Source organism: Camelina sativa, chromosome 2 (assembly GCF_030686135.1).
Source record: "Camelina sativa cultivar CO46 ecotype springtype chromosome 2, ASM3068613v1".
Taxonomy (NCBI): Eukaryota; Viridiplantae; Streptophyta; class Magnoliopsida; order Brassicales; family Brassicaceae; genus Camelina; species Camelina sativa.
In genome coordinates this window covers 27470126-27492614 of record NC_141881.1, presented here as the reverse complement: position 1 = coordinate 27492614, position 22489 = coordinate 27470126, and the positions used below count along the sequence as shown (strand labels likewise).

The 22489-nt window shown below is 37.1% G+C and overlaps 8 protein-coding genes across 11 annotated transcripts; 3 read left to right on the top strand and 5 right to left on the bottom strand.

The window, feature by feature from the left end:
- Nucleotides 1-231: 231 nt before the first annotated feature.
- LOC104736708 (uncharacterized protein C24B11.05) lies at nucleotides 232-2428 on the top strand. 2 transcript variants are annotated; one of them, XM_010456747.2, is made up of 9 exons: nucleotides 232-412; nucleotides 705-786; nucleotides 942-1007; nucleotides 1089-1186; nucleotides 1280-1317; nucleotides 1404-1491; nucleotides 1584-1862; nucleotides 1964-2029; nucleotides 2111-2428. In XM_010456747.2, exons 2-9 carry the CDS (start codon nucleotides 726-728, stop codon nucleotides 2261-2263), a joined length of 849 nt encoding a protein of 282 aa, XP_010455049.1. In that variant the 5' UTR covers nucleotides 232-412; nucleotides 705-725; the 3' UTR covers nucleotides 2264-2428. The 2 variants fall into 2 exon arrangements, with proteins under 2 accessions (XP_010455049.1, XP_087346833.1); XM_087490707.1 differs by having other exon boundaries at nucleotides 302-482.
- Nucleotides 2404-3371, bottom strand: LOC104736713 (mannose-P-dolichol utilization defect 1 protein homolog 1). Its single transcript, XM_010456761.3, has 2 exons — nucleotides 3121-3371; nucleotides 2404-3046 (listed from the first exon to the last, which is right to left on the bottom strand). Exons 1-2 carry the CDS (start codon nucleotides 3265-3267, stop codon nucleotides 2474-2476), a joined length of 720 nt encoding a protein of 239 aa, XP_010455063.1. The 5' UTR covers nucleotides 3268-3371; the 3' UTR covers nucleotides 2404-2473.
- A 90-nt stretch (nucleotides 3372-3461) lies between these two features.
- LOC104736693 (uncharacterized) lies at nucleotides 3462-5413 on the top strand. Its single transcript, XM_010456724.3, has 5 exons — nucleotides 3462-3670; nucleotides 4150-4244; nucleotides 4519-4600; nucleotides 4692-4777; nucleotides 4975-5413. Exons 1-5 carry the CDS (start codon nucleotides 3629-3631, stop codon nucleotides 5195-5197), a joined length of 528 nt encoding a protein of 175 aa, XP_010455026.1. The 5' UTR covers nucleotides 3462-3628; the 3' UTR covers nucleotides 5198-5413.
- Nucleotides 5414-5429: 16 nt separating this feature from the next.
- LOC104736699 (scarecrow-like protein 11) lies at nucleotides 5430-7490 on the bottom strand. Its single transcript, XM_010456738.3, has one exon. It carries the CDS (start codon nucleotides 7488-7490, stop codon nucleotides 5523-5525), a length of 1968 nt encoding a protein of 655 aa, XP_010455040.1. The 3' UTR covers nucleotides 5430-5522.
- Nucleotides 7491-9472: 1982 nt separating this feature from the next.
- Nucleotides 9473-11182, bottom strand: LOC104736678 (thymidylate kinase). 3 transcript variants are annotated; one of them, XM_010456714.3, is made up of 5 exons: nucleotides 11047-11182; nucleotides 10819-10874; nucleotides 10209-10565; nucleotides 9845-10121; nucleotides 9473-9724 (listed from the first exon to the last, which is right to left on the bottom strand). In XM_010456714.3, exons 3-5 carry the CDS (start codon nucleotides 10490-10492, stop codon nucleotides 9605-9607), a joined length of 681 nt encoding a protein of 226 aa, XP_010455016.1. In that variant the 5' UTR covers nucleotides 10493-10565; nucleotides 10819-10874; nucleotides 11047-11182; the 3' UTR covers nucleotides 9473-9604. The 3 variants fall into 3 exon arrangements, with proteins under 3 accessions (XP_010455016.1, XP_010455008.1, XP_087346820.1); XM_010456706.3 differs by having other exon boundaries at nucleotides 10209-10572; nucleotides 11047-11181; XM_087490694.1 differs by having other exon boundaries at nucleotides 10209-10516; nucleotides 11047-11178.
- Nucleotides 11183-11401: 219 nt separating this feature from the next.
- LOC104736670 (telomere repeat-binding protein 1) lies at nucleotides 11402-15482 on the bottom strand. The gene is made up of 10 exons (XM_010456696.3): nucleotides 14844-15482; nucleotides 14067-14269; nucleotides 13344-13986; nucleotides 13129-13257; nucleotides 12969-13031; nucleotides 12802-12881; nucleotides 12524-12714; nucleotides 12122-12436; nucleotides 11965-12028; nucleotides 11402-11884 (listed from the first exon to the last, which is right to left on the bottom strand). The coding sequence occupies exons 2-10, from the start codon at nucleotides 14148-14150 to the stop codon at nucleotides 11684-11686; spliced, it is 1770 nt and encodes a 589-aa protein (XP_010454998.1). The 5' UTR covers nucleotides 14151-14269; nucleotides 14844-15482; the 3' UTR covers nucleotides 11402-11683.
- Nucleotides 15483-17133: 1651 nt separating this feature from the next.
- On the top strand, nucleotides 17134-18263 carry LOC147949264 (uncharacterized). The gene is made up of 2 exons (XM_087470759.1): nucleotides 17134-18143; nucleotides 18227-18263. The coding sequence occupies exons 1-2, from the start codon at nucleotides 17134-17136 to the stop codon at nucleotides 18261-18263; spliced, it is 1047 nt and encodes a 348-aa protein (XP_087326885.1).
- Nucleotides 18264-18938: 675 nt separating this feature from the next.
- LOC104736661 (oxysterol-binding protein-related protein 3C) lies at nucleotides 18939-22409 on the bottom strand. The gene is made up of 10 exons (XM_010456683.3): nucleotides 21976-22409; nucleotides 21484-21580; nucleotides 21270-21386; nucleotides 21119-21191; nucleotides 20901-21019; nucleotides 20686-20807; nucleotides 20250-20426; nucleotides 20001-20145; nucleotides 19673-19851; nucleotides 18939-19431 (listed from the first exon to the last, which is right to left on the bottom strand). Exons 1-10 carry the CDS (start codon nucleotides 22074-22076, stop codon nucleotides 19182-19184), a joined length of 1380 nt encoding a protein of 459 aa, XP_010454985.1. The 5' UTR covers nucleotides 22077-22409; the 3' UTR covers nucleotides 18939-19181.
- Nucleotides 22410-22489: the final 80 nt, after the last annotated feature.

Sequence of the window (22489 nt, the reverse complement as noted above, 5' to 3'; positions counted from 1 at the left end):
AACCTTCTTAATACTACTGCTCAAGTTGTGTATCCGGTTCAAGTGGACCGGAGTGGTACATCAGCAATAAAACTAAACCGAACCGAATTTTAAGGTAGGTCAATAAATTAAAGCGCACGATACATTTTTTGAAAAAGATTAAAAAAGTGTGTTTGGTCGGTTCTCATACAATACACGTGTCATCGTATAATTCGTTTAGCTTTATGATGGAGAAAAGCTAAACAACCACGTGGAGAAATCGTAGATGACGACGCTTGAGTGAGTGAGAGAGAAAAAATGCGTTTGTCCCTAGATTTAATGAGAACCAATCGATGTGTCATTAGAGAGACTGTGTGAAAGAGAAGAGAAGCCATTGAAACGTTTTCGTTTATACCTTCTCATTTTCTTCTCTCTCTCTCATTGATCAGAAAAGGTTCCCACTTTCTTCATTTTTAACTTTATCTTTTGTTTATTTGTTTCAGATTCATTTTCTGCATGTTCGTGTATGATTCGATCTGTATCATTTCTTTAGTCACGGTTCCTACTAATTTGTTTATCTCGAGATATGGTTTCAGATTATATGTTTAGTAATGAGTTAAGATGTTAATTTAAGCATAACTATGAAATGTATAATCTTTTGGGATCTGTATGTCAAAGTTTTAACCTTTTATGTGAAACGTGTGTTGGAGACGTTTGGATTCAGTTTTGTTGTGGTTTTGTTTCAGGTGTGATTTGGAATTATCGTAATGGCGTACGAGGAAGACTTTAAGCAAACTTCTGAAGCCAAATATGATGGTCTTTTGTTTGGTAAGAAAAAAAAAGACGCTTTTTTTTTTTTTAGGATTTGGATTTGAATATTAGTTATTTAGTTTAGTTTGTTGCAATTTGGTGGTTGAGATTTGGGTTTAAAGTTTTAACCTTTTCTGATTAATTGTTTTGTGGTTTGACTATAATCAAAACAGATATAGATGATACTCTTTACCCTCTCAGTTCTGGTTTGGCTATGCAAGTGAAAACGAACATTCAAGGTAAGAGCCTGTTCGCTTTCTCTTGTTGTTCTTCAGCTTGCTCATGTTATAGCTTAACGTTTAATTGTTGTTGTTGTTTAGAGTATATGACTCAGAAACTTGGTATTGAAGAAGCTAAAGTCCAAGAACTGTGCCTTTCGCTTTATAAAATCTATGGAACTACTATGGCTGGTCTCAAGGTATCTTTATATATTCCTTCACTACACTGTTACATTCTTCCATATCATTCAATATTGTTAATACATATTCGTTTCTGATGTTGATTCTTTTAGGCCGTGGGTTATGACTTTGACTACGATGATTTTCACAGGTATTAAACTTAACCTGTCTTTCACTTTTTGCTTTACATGTCTTTTAAAGGTGTTTGGAACTTGAGCTTCTTACTTTGTTTTACAGTTTTGTTCATGGGAGATTGCCATACTCAACACTGAAGCCTGACCCAATTTTGAGGAATATTATTCTTAGCTTGCCTATTCGCAAAGTTGTATGTGTTTTGCTCCTTGATGCTAAGCTCTTAAATGTGGTTTCTGATTGGTTTGTTTATCTGATCTTCCATTGTTGTTATTCTTTTCATAGGTTTTCACGAATGCAGACAAGGCTCATGCAGCCAAGATCATTGCCAGGCTAGGCCTAGAAGGCTGCTTCGAAAAAGTCATATCTTTTGAGACTCTGAACCCCATCACCAAAACTGAAACTCCTCATGATACCAAAACTAGAGAAATCTTCGATATAATCAGTTACATGGCAAATCCTGACCCCAAAGTCGAACTCCCAAAGACACCAGTTGTATGCAAACCATCTGAAGGAGCATTCGAACAGGTTTTCAAGATGGCCAACATCAATCCTAAGAAGACAGTAAGAACTTTATCAAAATATTAACTGCTTTTGTTTTTCTACCTAAACCAATTCATCACTGAAGCTTAATAACTTGCAAATATCTTGTTTTTTTTCTTCAGTTGTTCTTTGATGACAGCATCCGCAACATACAAACCGGGAAACGCGTAGGTCTCCACACCGTATGGGTAAGTAAAATAAACAGATACAAACAAGTTTAAAACAAAACTTGTCAATCTCAAAACTCACTCACTTTTTTGTATTATTAGGTTGGGACCTCACACAGAGAGGAAGGAGTTGATATGGCATTGGAGCATATTCACAACATTCGTGAAGCTCTTCCTGAACTATGGGAAGCTGTTGAGGAAAAAAGCGAGGAGCTTAGATCCAGGCAAAAAGTCGCCATTGAAACCATTGCTTAAACAAGCATTCACTTGCACTTCACAGTTAATAGTAAAAACAAAAATAGCGTGAAAAACTACTGAACTATTCACTCCTTTAAAAGTAAAAATAAGTGTAGCTTTGATTGAGTCCACATATTGAAACTGGGGGGAATTGTGAGTAGTAATGAAAACAAGCTTACTTTATTGAACACTTGCAACATCTGGTTTAATCTCTATTACAAAGCCACATCATAAAATCTTTTTATCTTTCAGTTGCTTCTCTTCTTTCCCTTTGCTCCGATACAGTAGAATCTGACTCATAATAGTTCCATTAGTGATGATTGCGATAAAGAAACTTATAAACATGCTAAGTGGAGCTTTCGCCTGATAGCTGGTGAAAACTCTCGCCAAAGCACCACCGAAGTTCATGAAACAAGTCAAGAAACTAAGTTGTCCAGTGCTTTTGTTTCTAAAGTTCTTCCAAATCTGAGGGATTCTTGCAGAGAGAAAAATCAAATGCTTAGAAGCATAAAGAGCTTCGAATAGCAAAGGATCAATCTTACCAGCTAACACAGTTGGTGCTAAAGCAAAGTAAAGAAGCGCTCTGACCCAAGTAGCTACAGAGAGAGGTCTAGAGAAGTAATAGATACAACCCACCAAGATCAAAGCTTGGATCAAAAGAAAAGCTAATTCACCAAAAGCTGAAAAGGGAAGCTCTTTGTAAAGACAATAAGCAAGTGAGATTGTGTAACCAACCACTTCGAGCTCAAATGCTACAACGCTTAACCCTTTTACACTCTTGTTGTCCACTATTTTCATTATCTACAAAATCACAAATTTGGGGAATTAGGCTTGAAAAAATCCAATCCTTGATTGATTTGAGTTGACTAACCAACCTGAGGAAGCTTGACGGTCATTGAACCAGCGACGACGAAGTAACCGAGCAGCTTAGAGATGAGAGGAAGAAGACAATCTTTCGCCGGAAACTCACCGCTCCGGAGAGAACCCATCGCGCAGCTCAGATCAATCCCAAGATAATCCATCGTTGGTTCTCTCCTGAAGAGTTTGGGCTTCGTTGACTTTGTTTGTTCAGCTGTCGACTGTTTGATTGGTCATTATCTCTCATATGCTTTCAGTTCAGACAAGATCGAATCAAATATATATTACCGAAAAAGACTAAACCAATGTAATCTTTGGTTTTGTAATTTAAATATTTTAATTTGGTACGGTTTAAATCGGTTAGGTTATTATCAGTTAAACCTAAAAATTTAGTAGTTTTTTTTTTTTTGTTTGGGGCGGAGGAGCTTCAAATCGGAATCTAAACCTAAAAAAACGAAAACACTCTAGCTATTTCCTCTTCTCCGGTACCGGGAATCTCGTGTTGGTGACTTTAAGAAAGCTACAATGGCGAAGAGAGAGATTAGTAGTACTCTGAAAAATCTAAAGGTACTATCTTTTTTTGTTTTTTGTGTCTTTCTGGTTAGTAATAGCTTTAGATATGTAACATGACTGCGCTTTATCTTCTATCTCATCGACCTTGAAATTGAAGGAAATTACTGGATGATTTAGACTGATTTTGGTGTTTATTTCGTATATTCGAGCTTAAAAATTTAAACTTTGTTGCTCTGTTTTGATGGGAGTTTTGATTCTTAGGGTCTGTGTTGGCTTGCATCTATAATTTGAATTAATAAATTTGTAGCACTAAGCTTAGCACTAGTTATAGCATTGGTTTGGGACTAAAGTTGCAATTTTTTTTTATATTGAAGAAACTGCATTAATTACGTAGCTCTTAGTTGATATTCGAGTTGAGTAATCTGGTTTGTTTGTTTGGTTGAGAGACAAGATACGTGTTGTTGTTTCTTCATATCCATATGAGAATTGTATTGGTTTATGAACAAAGAATGATTGATGCTCTTTGGTTATAGTTTATGCAAAGGTCTGCTTTGAAAGTAGAGAAGAAGAAGGTTGATGAAGAGCCTAATGGGGATTTTCCTTCCCTCGGCACTGTTGCAAAGAAGTGGTACAGTTTCTTTTTTTGTTGTCTTAGTTGATTTAAATGTTTTGTTTTCATCAGATTACTGGGAATGAGGACATTGTGTATGTGTTGTCTACCCTTTTTTCTTGCTTTTTTGGGTTCTTGATTGATTACATCAACCCTCTAGTCGATTTCAACTACTCTAAATTCCCTGTGTTCATGATACTTCAACAATATTTCAATAGTTTTGTTAGTTGTCAGTATCTGGTGTTATGTGTTTGGTAGTGTTCTCTAATGTGTGATTTGTTTTTCGATGCAGTGTGGTCATAACAGACTGGGATCCTCAGCCGGGTGCATTGTCAGGACGCATGTCATTTCAGTCTTTCAATCCCTCTATCGAGGTTAGTGCGTGTGTCTCGCTGTGGCCTAGCATAATTTGCGATGGATGTTCTTCCCTTTCAGCTTTCTGAAATAAAACTGTTCTCTCCTTAGAAACTGAATGAAGAGGCAGTAAACGGTCGAAAAACAGATGCGACTCCCGCAAGCTCTAGCAGTAATGGAGGAAAAATGTCTTTTAGGTTTGTACTCTTCAGTCTTCACTTCTATAATCCTTTTGGCTCTCAACAAAATTAGTTTATCGGATAGTATGTGTACAACAGAACAATGCTGGAGATCCGTTGTCTAACTGATCATCTAATTTTGAGACAAATGAAGTCGTTATTGATAGCAATTTAAAGTTTTAAATTGTAACCAGTCAAAATGTATCCTCTTTCAGTGAACCGGAGAGTTCGAAGGCTCAACCAAGTCGGGAAACAAACGGTGACTTGAAAAGAAAACAGTCTGAGGTAGTCTCTGAGGAACGAAACCGTCCAAACAAGTCCCCAAGAAGCAGTGACAATCCATCACCGAGCAACAAAAGAGGCAATGGTTTCAAGAAACCGAAGAGCAAGAAAGTGGACTGGAGCGTTTTGAAGCCACCAAAACCTCAATCCAAATAGGGGTTTAAATTAGCTAACTTAAGCAACCTATTTTCCATTAGTTATCAGTTCATATGTGCTAGTAGATCATATGTTGCGCTGTCTGTATCATCATTCACGTGGTGTTGCAACCCGTTTGATATAAATTATAGCCAAAAGTTTTGAATTTTCTTTTTGGGTGTTGTATGCTTGTGGTAGCTCCTTATCTATGATGAAGAACAGTTTTTATCTTTTCAAGAAGGTCTGAATCCAATGCAGGAAAAAAGAAATGCATTCCACTCATGGGATCAAACGTATTCCACAAAACTATTGGGAGACAAAAATGAAGCAATAGAGAAGTAACATTTCAGATGTTTACATGATTATATGTTAACTTCTCTGCAGGTTTCCAACAAGAAAAGGCATAAATGACTCTTCCCTTCCATCCCTGAAGCATCCAGTTATTATCACTATCGATCACAAAATCTCTATGGTAACGTTTTCTCACTATTTCCTTAGCCTCCTTCATGATCTGTTTGCTTATTGTTGCTGGCTTAAACCCTGCTCTCAAAATCCTAACTCTCCATTGCTTGTAGGTTTCAGGCCTCGCAAAACGCTCAGCGCCTTCGCAGGAAATCACACTCATCGCGTCTCTCACAAGTAACTCTTTCTCCAACAGTGCCCTGTTTTTGTATTCATCCTCAGCTTGTATTGTGGTGTCAAACATGTCAAAGAGTGAAGAGAAATGAAAAAGCGCTTCTCGGAACCTCGTCATGAAGAAGGGAGAGTTGTACATGCCATTAATCTCTGCAAACACAAACAGGTCAGGATTGATATCTCTGAATAGCTTCAGAACCGTGTCTCTTGGAGAGTCCAGTGACACAGTCTCATCCGGAGTGTACTGCAACCGATGAATGCAATTGACAACAGTTGTCTCTCCTGGATTAATCACAATTTCATCAAGACTGATGCTTTCCCATTTTTTGGCGATGAAGTTGAACTCAAACGGGACATTGAACTTATCACAGAACCTTTTCAATCTTCGACCAGTCTCTTCGACCCGGTCTGAAGGACGGAAACCTGATTGTGGCAGCTCTATTCCAGTCACGCGGAGCTTTGGTGGTCCTCCCGGTCTTTTAGACAGGGCTAGTAAAAGACAAGGCCATTGAAAGCCATAGAGAACACCAAAATCAACTATATGAAGCGTAGTTGCTTTCAAAGCAAGCTCATAGATTGACTTGTTTGCAGCAAAGTAATCCGTTACATAGATAGGACAAGTATGAACAAAGAGCTTGTACGCTTTCAAGATATCCACCATCGATGTTGTGCTAGAAGGAAACGGAGTAGAGACAGGTGGTGCAATGTTTCCAGTAATACGTGCCTCAAGCGCATCTGCAAAGTAAAAAGCAAGTCTTTGTGTACCATCTCCACTGCTAGAAGAGTGTGATCTTATCTCCTTGAGTTTCTCTGTAGCTCTTCTCTGGTCAAAGCTCGCTACAGCTTGTGCACATTGCGTCAAGAGACTCCGAAGATCAACTGAATTAGGTTTTTGCGTCTTGGATTTGTTTGATGAACCTTTAGCTCTCCCTGCTCTGTTTGGTTGTTGCTGTTGACTCTGTTGTTTCGTTATTGCTGATTCATCTTCTTCTTGGTTAGCTTTGCATACCAACAACACATGCTCGAACTTAACTGCTAACTCCTCCATCTCCGAGACAAAAATCGCAGGTTGTTTGTTTCTCCGGTAAGTCTCGAGATCATCTTCTTCATCATCCCGATGACGATACTTCCTCTGTGATTCTCCATTCGAAACCAACGCTGCTGAATCTGCCGAAGTCGTTGTTGTGCTGATAGAAGTGAAAAATGGGTCGTCACCGGAGGAGGAACTAGTGGTATGATCAGATTCTGGAGATTGTTGCTGAAGAATCTCGTAGAAGGATCTCTCAGCGGCTTGTAAAGCCAAATTGTCACGAGATTCACCGACGAAATCTTCTTCGTCCATCAACATGTCATTGATGTACTTAAGAACAGGGGAGTTATCCAAACACACAGAAGGAGGTGAATCGTTTGGTGAAGAAGACTGAGTCTGAGGCTCGTGGTAATCAGGGAAGAGATTGTTACCAGATTCGAGATTGTTTCTGGGTTTGCAACAAGACCCAGATCCGTTCTCAAATCTGAACCCATCAACTGTAACTTGAAGCAGAGCGTCCATGTTAACTAAACAACACTGATGATGATGAAGACAAAGAAACAGAGTTTGAAAGTTGAAAGCTTTTGTCAAAGTTTTAATTTTTTTTTTTTTTCTAAGGAAGAGAAGAAAGCGGTGCGAAGGTTTCATGTGAACACAGTTGAGACTCGAGAAAGAGAGCTTTAAATGGTTCTTTTTAGGGAAAGAACAATGGAACTTTCGAGGAAACTACTTAGCAGCCACAAATAGTGGATCAAGTTAATTAATACATTACATTTAAATAAAAGAGGTTATGTTAATGGATTAGTTAATTTAATGTCGGATCTATCTGCAACTACCCTCCTCTATAGGTTTTTTGGAGTTTAATTGTTATCTTTTATCTTCCCACTTGCATTTGCTTGGTCGTGACTAAAAGTCAGTAACCTTTTTACTCAGTTTTGGGATTTTTTGTTTTTTTTTTTATAATAAGAAAAGTCATCGAATGGTGTTAAAATTCTAACAACTAATGACCCCCTTATGGTGTTTTAGTGTTAAAATTATACTTTGTTTAGAATCGTCCATACGAATCTACGATCAGCTAAAAAGCAGATACTGCAATTTTTAACCAAATATGATAAAGAAATATTATTCTTGTATTCTTTTTCCTAGCAACAGTGCTTAAATCCGATTGTTTTTTTATCTGATTGGTGTACAATGAATATGGAATAATAAGCTAAAATAGTATATAACACGTAATTAAAGGATAAAAATCTTGATGTACAAGGAATTGGACAAATATTTTGGGTGAAGGGACCGTGGATACCAAGCCTAAACATTGTTTCTTATTACTATTAATCTATTATTTGTCGGCAGTAACAAAATCATTTCATATCTTTGACTCTGTCTACATATTTTCTTGACCAGTCAGAGTTCAAAAGACGACGCAATTAGATTCCTTAATACAGTCATGACATATATAAATAACAATTAGTATTTCTTAATAATATGATAATAAGTGAATCAATCACTCAATTGGTGGTATAGAGTTTTGTGGATACTATTATTAGTCAATGCCTAGCAATGTTCAAGAAAGCGGTCTAGGTGGCCGTCTAGGCGCTAGACGCTCAGCATACAACTAGACAATCGTCTAGATCGTTGTAAAATCGCATAATATTATTTTAATACATATTTTTAATTTTTAATTACATATAATTAAATTTTTAAGTTTGATATTCATATACATAATTATAAACGTTTATATGTTATTAATCTAAATTAAATTAATACATTTTTCTAGTTTTTGTTTATGTTTTATGATTTTTATATGTTTTATAATTTTTATTTGTTTTATGCTATAAATGCCTAAATCGTAAAAAAAATGCTTAAACCTCGATTAGACGTTCTATGCGCTAGGCACTAGATCACCGCCCATATATCATGTAGCACTTTGTTGAACACTACTCAATAGAAAGGTGAAAGGAGGTAGATAGAGATGAATTGAATATTCATGGTGAATGCGACTTTGTTAGTCTAAATTCATCTTATCTCAGCTTCTACCTTAATTAAAGTGTATGTTTATTTTTAATTACACTATAATTTCGTTGTCCCACAATAAATTAAAATCCTTGAATAACCTATCTCTCCAATATCTCTGAAACAATCTTAGACTAATTTAACCTTATTAAGAAGCAACACTAAATACTGTTTGGGACCATTTCCTTAACTTCCAAATGCCTTATTTGTCTAATTAACAATTTGGATAATGTCTTATGCACGTATATCAGATAACTCTTTTCCTTAATCTGCGACCGAAGTGTGAACACATCTTTGCTTAATGGTTGTTATGTTACTATTATAATCATTCGCCTGAGTTTTTTGTTCTATTGGTTTTGTAATGATAATGTTGTGTTGACCCTAAAAAACAAAATCTCCTACGAGCGTGATATACACCGTCCAATCATTAAACTTCAATCTGATGGAGTTGAGGTATCTCACGGTCGAGAGCGCGTGGGCTATGTCCTTATTATCATGATTTTATCTACTGATACTATTGTTAATTACTTTTGATTATTCAACATGATTTTAGTTTAAGTTGTTAACCTGATGCAGTATCTTTCAATGATTTGTTCTTTACTTAATGGCGTCTCAATTAGTTTACACGAAAATAATTGATTAAAAGACGTCATTACTGACGACGATAGCAAATTAAAATTGGGTCTATCAATGGGCCTTATACAGCCCAAAACATTCCAAAATCACACAAACTTGTCACTGATTTAGAGTCATTAAGATGACCAAAGGAGATTAAGAGGCTTTCCTTTAGTACTACACTCTTTGACTTGATCTAATACCACTTCTTGAATCTTCTTCTCTACTTCCTCCATGGCTTCACCTGCATCGATTACCTATATATACATCACCACAAAACATATTCACTGTTTAGTTTTTTCCTTCTTATCATGTGTTAAAAATCTGCAGAGTACCAAAACAAAGAGTCTTCTTAATGCATTCATGCATTCATTCACCTTCCATGAAGAATCTCGTAGAGTTTGATAAAAGTCTGCAACCTTTTTCTGAAACTCAACTCGCTCATACCTCTCGTCTCCATATCCACCTCTCTCAGCAGCTCTTTCAGGTGAAATGTCAAGGTAAAGTACAGAATCTGGAGCCAGCAATCCTATTTCGGGAGCTTTACACCAATCAATACTAAGACCTTTAGCTGATGAGAATGCTACACCAGAATATGAGTAACGATCAACGATTAGCGTTGTTCCTGTTTTAAGCTTTTCCTCCATCAATGATCTGCAAAATTTCACACAGACTTCTCACTAAAGAAGCAGAACATAAAGAAAAGGAACCTAATAAGATAGCTAAAAAGATAAGAAGAACCTTTTCTCCCATCGATTGGCGCTGAAGAGAAGATGAATTGTGTGATCATCTAACTGAGACTTATTAGAGAGATATGCAGATATCATCTGACCAACACTGGTCTCTCTATCCGGAAATCTCCAGAGCTCTGTCGGATGTCCTAAACCTTTCAAGAAAGAGAGAAGCTTAGCGCATTGTGTTGATTTCCCGCTGCGGTCAAGACCTTCAAGAACTATCAATGCTCCTCTTGGCTTTACGCTACTCTCGGTTGTGAGACCAGAGGATAAGTTACGACCAATCTCCATCCGAACTGATGAACGCTTGAGTGACTGCACAGGATAGTTCAAGGAACGTGGTACTGCTAAAGCTCTGAAACTTCTAGAAACTAACACATAGAAGGTATTAGATGAATGGATTGCAAACAGTAAACGATCTCAATATACAAATGAGAGCAAAACTATGTTCAAATTCACAAAATCCATAAAGTTAATGATCAAAAGTTCATTTCTTTGTTCAGCATAATTGACTTTGTACCCTTTTCTCAAGTTCAGTGAGCTAACACAAATCAAAAATACTCCAAGAGGCAAAAACATTACAAAGGTAAAGTTTTTTTTAAGTTTAGTTAACTTACAAAGTTGAACACTTGAAAACAAGCAGATCCGTTTCATGCCCTTATCAGCTACAAACCTACGAGTGAGATTAAAAAAAATAGGTATTGAAACCACTTCGTGAACTCCAAATTCAGTGAAAAATCGTAGGAGATGTATAACCAGAGAACATCAGAATATGTTTGTGAGGACATGTATCAAAAAACACACACATTCGTAAAGTAAAGGCGGTGCGTAGAACTGGGACTCACCTAGAACCAACATCAACAAGGTCGGTCGCCGGATTCGCTTGGTGGAGAAGAAGAACTCGACGGCGTGAAGGAAGAAGAAATCGACAAAAGGAGGGTTTAGAGAGAATCTACAAACAAACACAGTTCAAACCCTTCAAGTGAGTCGGAGGGTCTTCTCTAAATCAAGTACTGACCGGTTTGCTGTGTACCCGGTTCAGAAAAGAGATTGGTTTTGGTTAAAATCTGAACTTGGGAATCAGACTAGTGTAGCTACTCTTGATTACTCCAGTATTTAAATCCATCATCCACTAACTCACTATTTTATGTATTACATTTTGGCCAATTTACAAACCTATACGTTGAAGAAGAGCGAGAATAATAAAAAAGTCTAGCTGAAATATATTAAGCGAATGAGAATGTGACAAAGGATGTACAAACTGATCCCTCTAAAAGCCCTAAACTGGTCAGATAAACCTTATTCCAGTTAAATACTTTACATTGAGAAAGTTTACAAGAAATAGAATTTAAAAAAAAAAAAAAGCAAAGTTAAAAGAAACAAGTAAAAAGACCAAATCTTTGCATCTATGTCAGAATCTTACATATCATCAATACTAGTAATACACAAAGGAGAGACGACCTCTCCAGGCTGCACCAAATTTCAATTCAGAAGCAGCATACCCTCTGTCTGAGATGGTGACTCCTGCAGCTGTTTGTTCACATTCTCCTGCAGCTGCATTTGTTGCTGTGTCCAGTAGCCATGGGCGTTCAAGACTCGGTCTAGAAGTTCCTGCGGCACTGGCTCTCCTCTTCTCTGTTGTGGAGATATCTTAGCTGTGTGGACCAGCGTTTTCCATTTATCCTGCACAAAACCAAACTCTTATTTCGTGGACCTAATCATGTGATTTTGATTCAGCAATTGCAAAATTACATATTTCAAACCTTGAGATCAACGTAGGTGCGGTGGTCTGCATCCTCGAACGCACGAACCTTAACATCTCGCCACCTGCAGATTTTCACCCAACTTAAATTGTCATCTTCTACAAATAACAATCACAAAAAAAATGCCAACACTATGATCTGTATTAGTGCTTTTTACCTTCCAGTGCCGAGTTTCTCAACTGCTTGAACAAGTGCTTCTACCTCAGTAACTGAGAAAGGTCGACGGATTCTGCGCTGTGCAGCCGCCTGCTGCTGCTGCTGCTTCTGCTGTTCACTTTTTTTAGATTTACGAGGAGAAAATTCAGTGAGCGCCACAGGAATCGTAGCTTTCGAATCTTCTGCCATGTCATTATTGCCCAATGGGCCAGATGGGAATAGTGCTGCGTCATTATGGTCAGATCCCAACACACTGTCCAAGTTAGCAGTTTGGTACACAGGTAGCACCTCCTCATAAGCATGTCCCGATGGGTGACTGGAAAACAAAATAAGAAATTAAGCCACAAAAGATTTGAGTTATTAAACACAGTGGTAGCTTTGAGCGGTGAATAGAAGTCTGAACCTAGTCAACAGTTGAGGCATTTCTGAGCTGGGTTCAAGGCTGAAATCAAGCGAGTCCAACTGAGTGTTATCCTGAGAGATACCAGTCTGATGAAGGGTTTTGTTATCATCTCGGACTTTTTTCCCTTGAACCATCAGACCAACTCGGTGTCCATCGCTAAGTAAAGTGCTCACTGCTTCCATCACCATTCTCTGCAGAAAGCCAAAGGACCATAAAATGTTAGTTTCTCAATAAGAGACAAAAGGACAAGAAAATGAAGAGCTGGGTAATGTTGTTACCTTCAAGGAGCCAACGGTAGCATCTTCTGGAATCTCTATGAATAGCTCAGGCACCCTGAACGACTTGATCCGTAGTTTCACTGAAATATCCATTCTCAAGTTAGCTTTTCTGCTCTCATAAAGAAATAAAGTCTTGACAAAGAATACAAATGAGACTCTATAGTTACCATGGGAGTCGCTTGACACAAAGGATGTACCATGACCTTTCATCGAAGAGACTTTTCTGCTGCCTAAAAAAATTAAATTTACAGAATCTCATTACAACAACAACAACAAAAGGAAGCTACAAGAACTAGACACAGGATTACAAGAGAAAAGTCTCTTTACCTCTATGCATCTTAGTGCGCAAACGGTAATCATCAGTCATTGAATCAGATATGTGGTCAAAGTATTTCCTCTTCTTGATAGGATAGCTCTTCTGATGTTGCGAGTAATAATTTCTCCACGGTTTCGTATCTGCAACACCAAATGCATGTCATCAAAACAAAACAAAACCCATCATCACTGTTATTAAAGAAGAGAGACAGAAGGGCAACAACTACCTGCATGTCTTGAACTTCCTTTCCAATGTCTAGAAGCCAATATCTTCCTGATTCGTCTGTCCCCTATACGAGGCACAGTCCTAGGTGAATTTTTAGTAACACGAGGGCGAATGTACCCAGAAAAGTTTTCATCATCATCTCTACTAAACAAATTTACATCATCCCGAACGCCATGAGAAACACAGTTCCCAATAGATGGCACTTCGGTTCTACTACTACTACCTAAACTAACTACAACATTAGGTCTCGCATCCAGAACTACAGCATCGCCATCTATACCAGGTTTTACATCTTCACTGAAGTTGCCGACTTGAAAAGCATCACTACCACCACCACCAGAGTAACTAAAATCCTCAGCCTCATCCTCTACTTTGCCATTAATCACAGAACTGAATCCACAGGGGCTTAAAGATCCCTGATAAGAATTCTCCTGGGATAATAAAGCTACTGGTGGTATTAGAGGTGTGTCTTCCTCAGGGAACTCCAACTTCACGCTGTTCTGTGTAACTACACGATGGTCTTCAATCAGTTTGTCGAGAGAACACCCGCTCTCAAATGACAAGTGTCCAGCTACGGTAGCCAATAAATCAATTGCACACATGTTGTCATCTTCACTTATAGACTTCTCGATACTGCGCCTCTTCTGTCCACAAAGAAATGAAAAAGTAAGTAAACTGATAATAAGGTAAGAGCGATAAGGTAAAGAGGCAAAAAAAAAATTACACGGGCGGATCTAGGTGCTCTTGCATTGGGAGGTAAGAGGGAGTCTTTGTATCCAAACTGTTCTACACACTTATGCGACACCATTTCTCAGAATGCATAACACGACGATGTGATTTGGCACACAGAAAGATGTTTTGTTGATCAATGGGCTTATTAATCAACAAAACCAATCAACTAAATCCTTTCAAAGTGTAATTCGCAACCTGTAGAAAATTTGGGAAAACAAATTAGAAATCAACAAAAATGAGATAAAATTAGCATATGAAAATACAGAACAAATAGGGTTTTGTCTCTGAAACCATCAAAAAAGGAAGGATTTTGAAGGGTTTTGGGTCAAGCCCATTAGAAAGAAAAAAAAAAGCTTAAACCACACTAAAACCCTAATCGAGATAAGATCTAGAAATCGAGAGTCAAAACCCCACCTTCATTTCCAAATATTTCTACAGATTTAAAAAACCCTAAACCCTAAAAACTTTTGTAGAACAAAAAAAAAAAAAAAGTTGAAATGATGGTACAAAAAAACTTGGATCTCAAAAATCAAAAGGACCACCAGATCACGGGTTTGCAAAAGGGTTTTGAATCTCAGATCGGGATTTCACAGATCGTCATGTAACAACAAAGCAAAAAAAAAAAAAAACGAATTGTTCCCTAAATTCATACGACGAAGAAACCAAGATTTAGGAAATTTTCAGACCAAAATTCTCATAAACAAAAAAACGAAAATTCTCAGAATCAGAAAAAACCCAAAAGAAAAAGAATGACTCAAAATGTTCTCACCTTTGAAAATCTCAAACCTTCAAGATTCCGGCGAACAACACGGCAATTGCGAGATCGGGAAAGTTAAAAAAGAAAGGGACAAAAACGCAAAGGAAGGGACTCACACCAAACAAACAACACCCTCTTTTTCTTCTTCTTCCCTTGTGTTATTCCCAAGAAAGTGACGTTTTTTTTTTTTTTTTTTAATTAACTTGTTTGAAACGCTACCCACACGATGCGATCTTCTCTCTCACCACCCACAACCCAAAAAAACTAATCTCTCTCTCTCTCTCTCTTTCTCTCTATCAGAAACGCTTCAAAAACCCTTAACAAAGACGACCACGTTTTTTTTTTTTTTGTTTGTTGTTGTGCCTTAAACCCTTTTTAGCCCTCCCTGTATTGACCTTTTTTCTACCCACCGGATCTACCGGTTACACTCTTTCTTTTAACCGGCTATTATCGGTCTACACAAACACATATACAGAGAGACCAGGTTCTTCGCCACGCTTGTACTCCCTCAGATCTCACCACGTGGCGTAGATGTGTTTCATCACATGATTCTCGAATCTACCCAATCACAATTTTACATGTCAAATATTATCATTAAAAAATTAACCATTAATGCAAATTACTATTTTACTTGCACATTCTGTTTTGGGCAAAAAGATTTAATCAAAATTATATATCTTTGAAGAAATCTAAGGGTTTTTTATATGGAATAAAAATATAAGATAGTTTATACATTCATTTTGTTTTACCAAGAATATACTGTAGTATATCTTTACTCATTAAAGTTTATATTGTATTAATTTTGGTCTAAAAGTATAATTAATGGATTCTACATACTATAATAAAGTTTAATAGTGTAGTACAATTAAGGTTAGTGTAACTATACGACATTCTGTCACGTGGCAGGTAGATCTACCTTTTTAGACTATTGCTTATATCTTTTTTATGGTTTGTGATAAGAATTAAACTATATTAGCTTATCTTAATATTTATATCATTATTACCCCAAAATTAGTATTCATCATTTCTTATCTACAAATACAATCGACCCAAAAAAAAAGTTAATTAATTTAATCCTGCGTGAATAATGTAATAAACCTGTCAAAAATATTAAACGTCGAAGAATTAACGGCTTCGAGTTCGGTGTGTGTACTGCTGTATTATACTATTTGGAAGGAAGTGTGTAAACGGCGTTAAGTTCAGAGATAAGAAAGTTTTTTTTGGTGGGTTGCTAGTGGGCCCCTGAACCTAACTTGTGGGCTCATTCCTATGACAGTGATTAATCAGAGAGAGAGAGTGGCTAAACTCAAAATAATATTTTGTTTAATGTTGAATTGTTTAACTATAAACATTAAACACAGATAGCATCAACCAGTTTTTTAATGTTCATTGGTCCTTTTGTTCTCTTTTGTAAAAAAAAAAAAAAAATCCAAACAATTGCTTAAATTTGATTTACACATTCATTATTTTAGGAATAATAGTACATGTTTTTATGTGGATACTGACCGGAATTTCAGAAACTATACATTATGATAATTGATAAGATATTATTGGTTTGTTACAATTTATTTTTTAAAATGTATATTCCTTTAGCTGAATAGTGATGTCTCTATGATAAAATTTTAAAACCACCAACCCTTTATCCTTTGAAAGGATAAAATGATATATAAGATATTTTAATTTACTTTTTATTTTTTTGGGAAATAAAAGTTGGAAATAATTAAACGCTTTATCATGATCGATGGAAATCTATTGGTCAGTCTATTTAGAATAATGATTTTCTTCACAATTTTTAAAAAGGATAAATACAACAAATTTGATATTACTTCTTATTGGTAATTCTGATATCCAATACTAGGAATATTATTTAACTTTGGAGTTTTGTAGTTATAAGAATCTTCTTTGATATTTTTAGTATTGAATTGGTGGATTCAACATTTTGATCTAGCCAAAGGCTTATGTTATATGACTATGTATTGTCAAGTACAGAAACCAAACTCGTGTGGGTTACAATACAACGTATCATCATATAGTTATCCATGACGTCTTGGAACTTAGAGACTTTATTGAAAATACATATGTAACTATTATTGAACCTAACAAGAATATCGTCATTACGTACATTAAATCTGATTTGTTATTTATTATTTTCAGAAAGAAAAAAAATTTGTATTTTGTGTATATACTATAAGTTAAAGATAAACACATCTGACGTATGAAGCAAAAATAGAAAAAGGTTAGAGAAAACTTTAGGAGACCACGTCCTGCCAATGGTCGGGGACGACTCTGGTTACCGAGCTTGATGGTGAACCACTTAATTAATCCTGTCACGAAGGATTGGCACTTGCCTACTCTAGAAGAGTTTCTGGATCCGGGGGATATACCGATTATTCGGCGTATGTCAGTCAGTAAGGTCCAGCAACGGGATCGGTTAGTATGGCATTTTACCAAGTCAGGGAAGTATACGGTTAAATCAGGTTATAGATTAGCCAGAGAACTGATGACGGAAGTCGAATACGGACCAACATGTATGGCCCTCAGGGCCCAGGTGTGGAAGCTGGATGTTCCCCCAAAGGTCCAACATTTTTTCTGGCAGATTGCGTCGGGCACCCTCCCAGTGCTCGAACGACTTGCGTATAGGGGTATCCGGTGTGATACACTCTGCAAACGGTGTGGGGCTGCACCAGAAACTATCAATCATGCTCTCTTTGAGTGCCCTCGCTCGCTCGATGTTTGGGAGTTGTCCCTAGTTTCGTTAGTCCCCGATGGCTTTCCATTTGCTTCAATTTATGCAAATTTAGACTTTATTTTTTGGCGGGCAGCCTCTCAGTCGGGGGATTCGGATGTAGCTAATCGTCTTCCTTGGATACTTTGGACATTATGGAAAGATAGGAATAAAAAAGTTTTTCAGGGGTTACAGGCCGAGCCGACGGAAATTCTACACCAGGCGAATAATGATAAATTACTATGGGAAGAAGCAAAATCCTATTCGGATAGGTATTTGCATACTACGCCTCTGGTGGAGGATAGGGGAGCGTTTCCTCGATGTCAGATTGATGGTTCTTGGAAAGGGTCAGATGCTATGCAGGGTCTAGGATGGTGGTGTTGTAGTGATGATGATGCGACTCTCCTTTTGGGAGCACGGAGTCAGAGATGCGGTCCTACATCCTTACATGCAGAGCTACAAGCCTTGATTTGGGCTATGGAGTCACTCTTGGCGGCTGGAGTTGGATGTCAAAGCTTTGAGACAGACTGTGCAGAATTGGTGGCGATGGTGCAGACGCCTGACGATTGGCCATCTTTTTCGAACCTGTTAGAGGAGTTTCTTGTGCTCAGACCATGCTTTTCCTCGTTCTCCCTGATCAGGATCTCTAGAGAGCTCAATGTAAGGGCAGATTGTCTAGCCCGTTCTTCAAGATTGCTTTCCTCTGAAATTTCCTTTGTAAACTCTTTTCCTCCGGTTTGGGCAACCAATCTTGGAGTTATTTTTTAATTTGATTAATGTTTGGTTGAAAAAAAAAAAAAAAAAAAAAAAAAAAAAAAAACTTTAGGAGACATGGTTGACGTGTAAGAGATGATTCATAACTCTTCAGATATGGTATGCCTTCACAAGGCGGCTCACACTTTCTTGTCCAAATTTAATAGGCCACTGAATTAAATGAAGAAGACACGGAACAAATTTTTTATTTATTGTAATCAGTTACTACTACTCATTAATTCACTTTTATTGCAGTATTTATGTATATTGGAGAAAAATAACGATTCACATTTATCAAAATTATTTTTCGTTCCCATGCTTCATAGTTGTTCGTCTATAGTAGTATCAATTACATCATCATATTAACTAAAATACTATCTTCACAATTAAAGATCGCATCTAAAATCTTTATGACGAAGTTGACACTACATATGTGTATGTGGTTGTATAATTTATAAAAAACACTGTTTCGACGTAACCACTAGTGATTGTTTAATTAAATAAAGAGAAGCAAATATACTCCTTTCATCATCAATATATTCCAAAATTAGCATCTTTCAAAATTGCATTTGGTTATTAAAACTAAAAACAGTAAAAAGGAAGAGATAAGTAAAGGTGGACAAAAGAAATGGTGTATGTAAAATAAAGATCACATATCTGATATCTCTATTATTAACATAACAAACATAAATTACTTCTGATCGAAGTAGAAAACAAAGATACAATTGAGTCAGAAACACAAATCTTATGTTTTATCACTCAAAACACAATCTAATCAGATCTTTCACCCAGAAACAAAGTTAAAAACGACATATTGCCAAGGATTAAACTCGATCCTATAGAGATAACATATTAACCTTATAAGAGTTACCTCATTCGGTTGATATATTACCATATTGCCAAGGATTAAACTCGATCGATTTGAGGTCCGTTTCATTGGAGGCACTGGTAGAGCTCCCTGCTGTGTCTCGGTGTTCCGTGTACTTCCCGTTGTATTGGTATACTTCAATATCTCCCCACGGAGTAGATGTGATCTCATCCGTTAGATCGAACCATCTTGGAGTGAATTTCTGTCCCTTTGCCTCTCGGGTCCTCTTTTCAGCCCTTTGTCTCTCCTCAAGGCTGAGATAAAAAGACAGCACGTAGAACCTCATGAGCATAACATTGATGTTTTCTATAATCTAACACGCAATCATTCTCAAGGTATCTTTCCTAGTTTGAAAAATATGATCAGTTTTGGCCAATGCAGGTGTAGAATATCGTGGATCATGTACTTGTTCCATGCTGGAGAGAAATGCTACGGGAATAAGGGGAAGTACAAGACTTAAAAATTGTGACAAAGAAGGAAGAAAAGATGAAGAACCTGTGCTTCTCTGCACCAGCTTTAGAAAGGTCGCCCTGCTCAAGAGCATATCTATCAGGACGGAGACGTGAGTCTGAAGCCAAGAGCTTAGCAGGCGCAGTGTCGAAGCTGTTTATCTTGTGAGCAAAGTGAGTGTATTGAAATTTGTCGTTTTTGGGGACATCAGCCAAATGCCACACCTGAAGTAAGCAAGAAAAAACAAAAAAAAGCATTACCATACACTAAAGACCCAAACAGTGTTGCTTAATATCCCAAGATTGCAAAGTATTATCACACAGAACCTAGCAAAGTCCAGTAAAAATGTAAAAACAGAAAAGAAACAACGTACCTCTTTCAGCTCTGTGCCTGGAAGGGGTTCCCCTTCAGCATCACAAGGTTGGTAGCTCATTTTCTCATTCCATTTTCCTGTCATCATGATCTTCGGTTCTTCAGCTGCGCTGTAAACGTAGCCATCAACTTCATAGCGGCCAGAGCTGAAATCAAGGTAGCATATTCCAGTCAATAAACATATGGGACAAGACAGAATGAACAGAGAGTATCACGAAATAATAAGATGAAGCAATGTCTTGTCAATTACCCAAACCATCCACATGGCTGAAAATAAAGTACAACTTTGTCTCCAGTGGTTAAATTTGTCATGATCATTTCCCCAGGTGAGTCAACCCAGGTTCGTCCAAATATTAAATTGTGAATCTTAGTGGGAGGCGGCACCAAATCCAGAACCACACCAGCTTTTTTGAGGGTTACACGTGTTCTGCAAGCCAATAGACCGACTGCATGAGCTTAGATGAAAGTATAAGACATAATATATACTAGCACAGTGGTTACACAACAATCTCTTGTATCTCTTTCGTTAAAACATTATGGTCAGATTCCTCCGTTTCATCGCAGACAGAAGTTAACGCACTATGGGAAGGAAAGAGTACACATGCAGCAAACAGTTTCTTCCTTAATGAAGAGGGCCTTAACCAAAGTGAGAGAGAGAAGTGGATCATAGATAAGAACAAACTTACCTTCCAACAGGGTAAACATCAACAGAGTTACCCAAAAGTTTAGTTTTCAACTTTGATACGATGTCGTAAGTGAAGTGCTCGTTCTCTGCGTGACCAGCACTCATTGGAGGATGATGGCTAACCTGAAATAACAAAGTAACTTATTATAATGAATCAAACTAGACAACTTCTTGTGAGTTAGTCATTATCAACTATGCGAATAACGATGACAGTACCTGCTCAGAAAGAAAAGAAATTCCACCATAGTTGGCCATCTCATATGTCTCCCCAAGAATAGGATTGAAAGGCTTCCAAGTTCGTTGGAAGGCAAAGTAAACAGATATAGCCCATGATGCTGGGTAAAAAATTCACATACAACCACAAGAAAAAGCAAAACTCTTAATACATTTTATAAAGTAGGAAATCAATACGAGTTTTGAATGTAAATACTTACAGGCATATACTAAACGCACGTATGGATCCTCGCATTCATCTGCTTGATCCAACAAGTGGGAATACTCCAGTATCTGTAAGAAATTTGCAAAATGTTATACAGTACACAGAACAAAACTTACAAACACGCGAGAATTAGACATAAGACTAACCTCAGCCATCTTCTGGAGCATAGTCATTGGCTCAAATATAACAACAGGAAGAGTCACCATTGACGTAATATCCGAACCTATATACTTCTGCATCATCTTCCAGTAACTATCTCGTTCCTATTAAGCACAAAAGATAAGTTTCTCTCCGAGTAAGTAAAGTAAACATGATGAACTTAAAAGAGCAGTATCAAGACACCATCAGCGATCACTTTACCTCGTCCTTCCACCTTCCTTTCTGAGCTTCCTCTTCTGCATCTTCCTTGCCACCTTCTGGATTTATGACCTCAACTCCTTCATTACTTGGTGGTAACCTGAAAAGAAATTACATCGAACAACCATTAGCAAAACCCAATCAAGAAGATCTTCAGAGTACCCTATAAAAAACTTTGATCTGTTCTGTGTATTGACTAGTGAAGAATTAATAATAGAAATATTCATGTTTGTAATATAAAATTCAACAAAAAATGAAAGACCTGAAGAATCATCTTATAGGCATCAGCATCACACCAAGATTCGATAGCACAACATATCATGAAACTAAAGAAGTAAATACAGAGTACTACACAATCACAGATACAGAGTATAACACAAATCACAACGCAAAGCTTTCATCTTTAGTGTTTATGTTATACACATAAAAACAAGAACTTTCATGTGAGATTCAGATTAGATAAGAAACAAAGAGTAAGTTCAAAAAGAAACTGACCCGTCGACGGATCTCGAGGACATGGCGCTACCGAACATGGAGAAGCCAGAAGTCATGGCGGCGAAGAAGCCCTTGTTCTCGTTCTTCTTTGGACTCCCCATAGTTTTCAAAAAAACCGGATCGCTGTGCAAAATTCTGTGAAAAAACCCTTTTTGAGTTATCTCAGAGGAGAATATTTTTCGATCAAGCGTCTTCTTCAATCAATTCAGAGAGACAAGTCTCGGAGAAGCTTCCACAGGGAGGGAGACTAAACAAAAGAACAAGAAATGGGTTCGATCTGTAGTTTCTATAAATATGGAGGACTTAATACTATAAATTCTTATAAGTAATTTTTAATTAGAGTCTTTAGAGAACAGCAAAAGATAACTTATTTTTTTAATTGAGGCTCTTTGCACAAAATGTTGTCTATAGTTTTGTAACTATAGATTAAAATTATAACACGACTTATACAAACCAAAAACTATATATTAATAGTAACATTAAGCTAAAAGAATTATATAGTAATTAATTACAA

Excerpts from the sequence above, each read along its gene's own strand:
- LOC104736661 (XM_010456683.3), bottom strand. The coding sequence starts at position 22,076 with ATGGGGAGTCCAAAGAAGAACGAGAACAAGGGCTTCTTCGCCGCCATG. Across the intron at positions 21,020-21,118 it reads CGTGCGTTTAGTATATGCCT|CATCATGGGCTATATCTGTT; the intron begins GTAAGTATTTAC and ends TTTTTTACCCAG. Across the intron at positions 19,852-20,000 it reads CAGGCACAGAGCTGAAAGAG|GTGTGGCATTTGGCTGATGT; the intron begins GTACGTTGTTTC and ends TGCTTACTTCAG.
- LOC104736699 (XM_010456738.3), bottom strand. The coding sequence starts at position 7,490 with ATGAAACCTTCGCACCGCTTTCTTCTCTTCCTTAGAAAAAAAAAAAAA.
- LOC104736708 (XM_010456747.2), top strand. The coding sequence starts at position 726 with ATGGCGTACGAGGAAGACTTTAAGCAAACTTCTGAAGCCAAATATGAT. Across the intron at positions 787-941 it reads ATATGATGGTCTTTTGTTTG|ATATAGATGATACTCTTTAC; the intron begins GTAAGAAAAAAA and ends TAATCAAAACAG. Across the intron at positions 1,187-1,279 it reads CTACTATGGCTGGTCTCAAG|GCCGTGGGTTATGACTTTGA; the intron begins GTATCTTTATAT and ends TGATTCTTTTAG.
- LOC104736713 (XM_010456761.3), bottom strand. The coding sequence starts at position 3,267 with ATGGATTATCTTGGGATTGATCTGAGCTGCGCGATGGGTTCTCTCCGG. Across the intron at positions 3,047-3,120 it reads TGACCGTCAAGCTTCCTCAG|ATAATGAAAATAGTGGACAA; the intron begins GTTGGTTAGTCA and ends GTGATTTTGTAG.
- LOC104736678 (XM_010456706.3), bottom strand. The coding sequence starts at position 10,855 with ATGAAACGGATCTGCTTGTTTTCAAGTGTTCAACTTT. Across the intron at positions 10,122-10,208 it reads GCCAATCGATGGGAGAAAAG|ATCATTGATGGAGGAAAAGC; the intron begins GTTCTTCTTATC and ends GAAATTTTGCAG. Across the intron at positions 9,725-9,844 it reads TACGAGATTCTTCATGGAAG|GTAATCGATGCAGGTGAAGC; the intron begins GTGAATGAATGC and ends ATGTATATATAG.
- LOC104736670 (XM_010456696.3), bottom strand. The coding sequence starts at position 14,150 with ATGGTGTCGCATAAGTGTGTAGAACAGTTTGGATACAAAGACTCCCTC. Across the intron at positions 13,258-13,343 it reads AGGAAGTTCAAGACATGCAG|ATACGAAACCGTGGAGAAAT; the intron begins GTAGTTGTTGCC and ends TTGGTGTTGCAG. Across the intron at positions 12,029-12,121 it reads GAGAAACTCGGCACTGGAAG|GTGGCGAGATGTTAAGGTTC; the intron begins GTAAAAAGCACT and ends GAAAATCTGCAG.
- LOC104736693 (XM_010456724.3), top strand. The coding sequence starts at position 3,629 with ATGGCGAAGAGAGAGATTAGTAGTACTCTGAAAAATCTAAAG. Across the intron at positions 3,671-4,149 it reads GTACTCTGAAAAATCTAAAG|TTTATGCAAAGGTCTGCTTT; the intron begins GTACTATCTTTT and ends CTTTGGTTATAG. Across the intron at positions 4,601-4,691 it reads CTTTCAATCCCTCTATCGAG|AAACTGAATGAAGAGGCAGT; the intron begins GTTAGTGCGTGT and ends TTCTCTCCTTAG.
- LOC147949264 (XM_087470759.1), top strand. The coding sequence starts at position 17,134 with ATGGTGAACCACTTAATTAATCCTGTCACGAAGGATTGGCACTTGCCT. Across the intron at positions 18,144-18,226 it reads TGGCCATCTTTTTCGAACCT|ATTGTCTAGCCCGTTCTTCA; the intron begins GTTAGAGGAGTT and ends ATGTAAGGGCAG.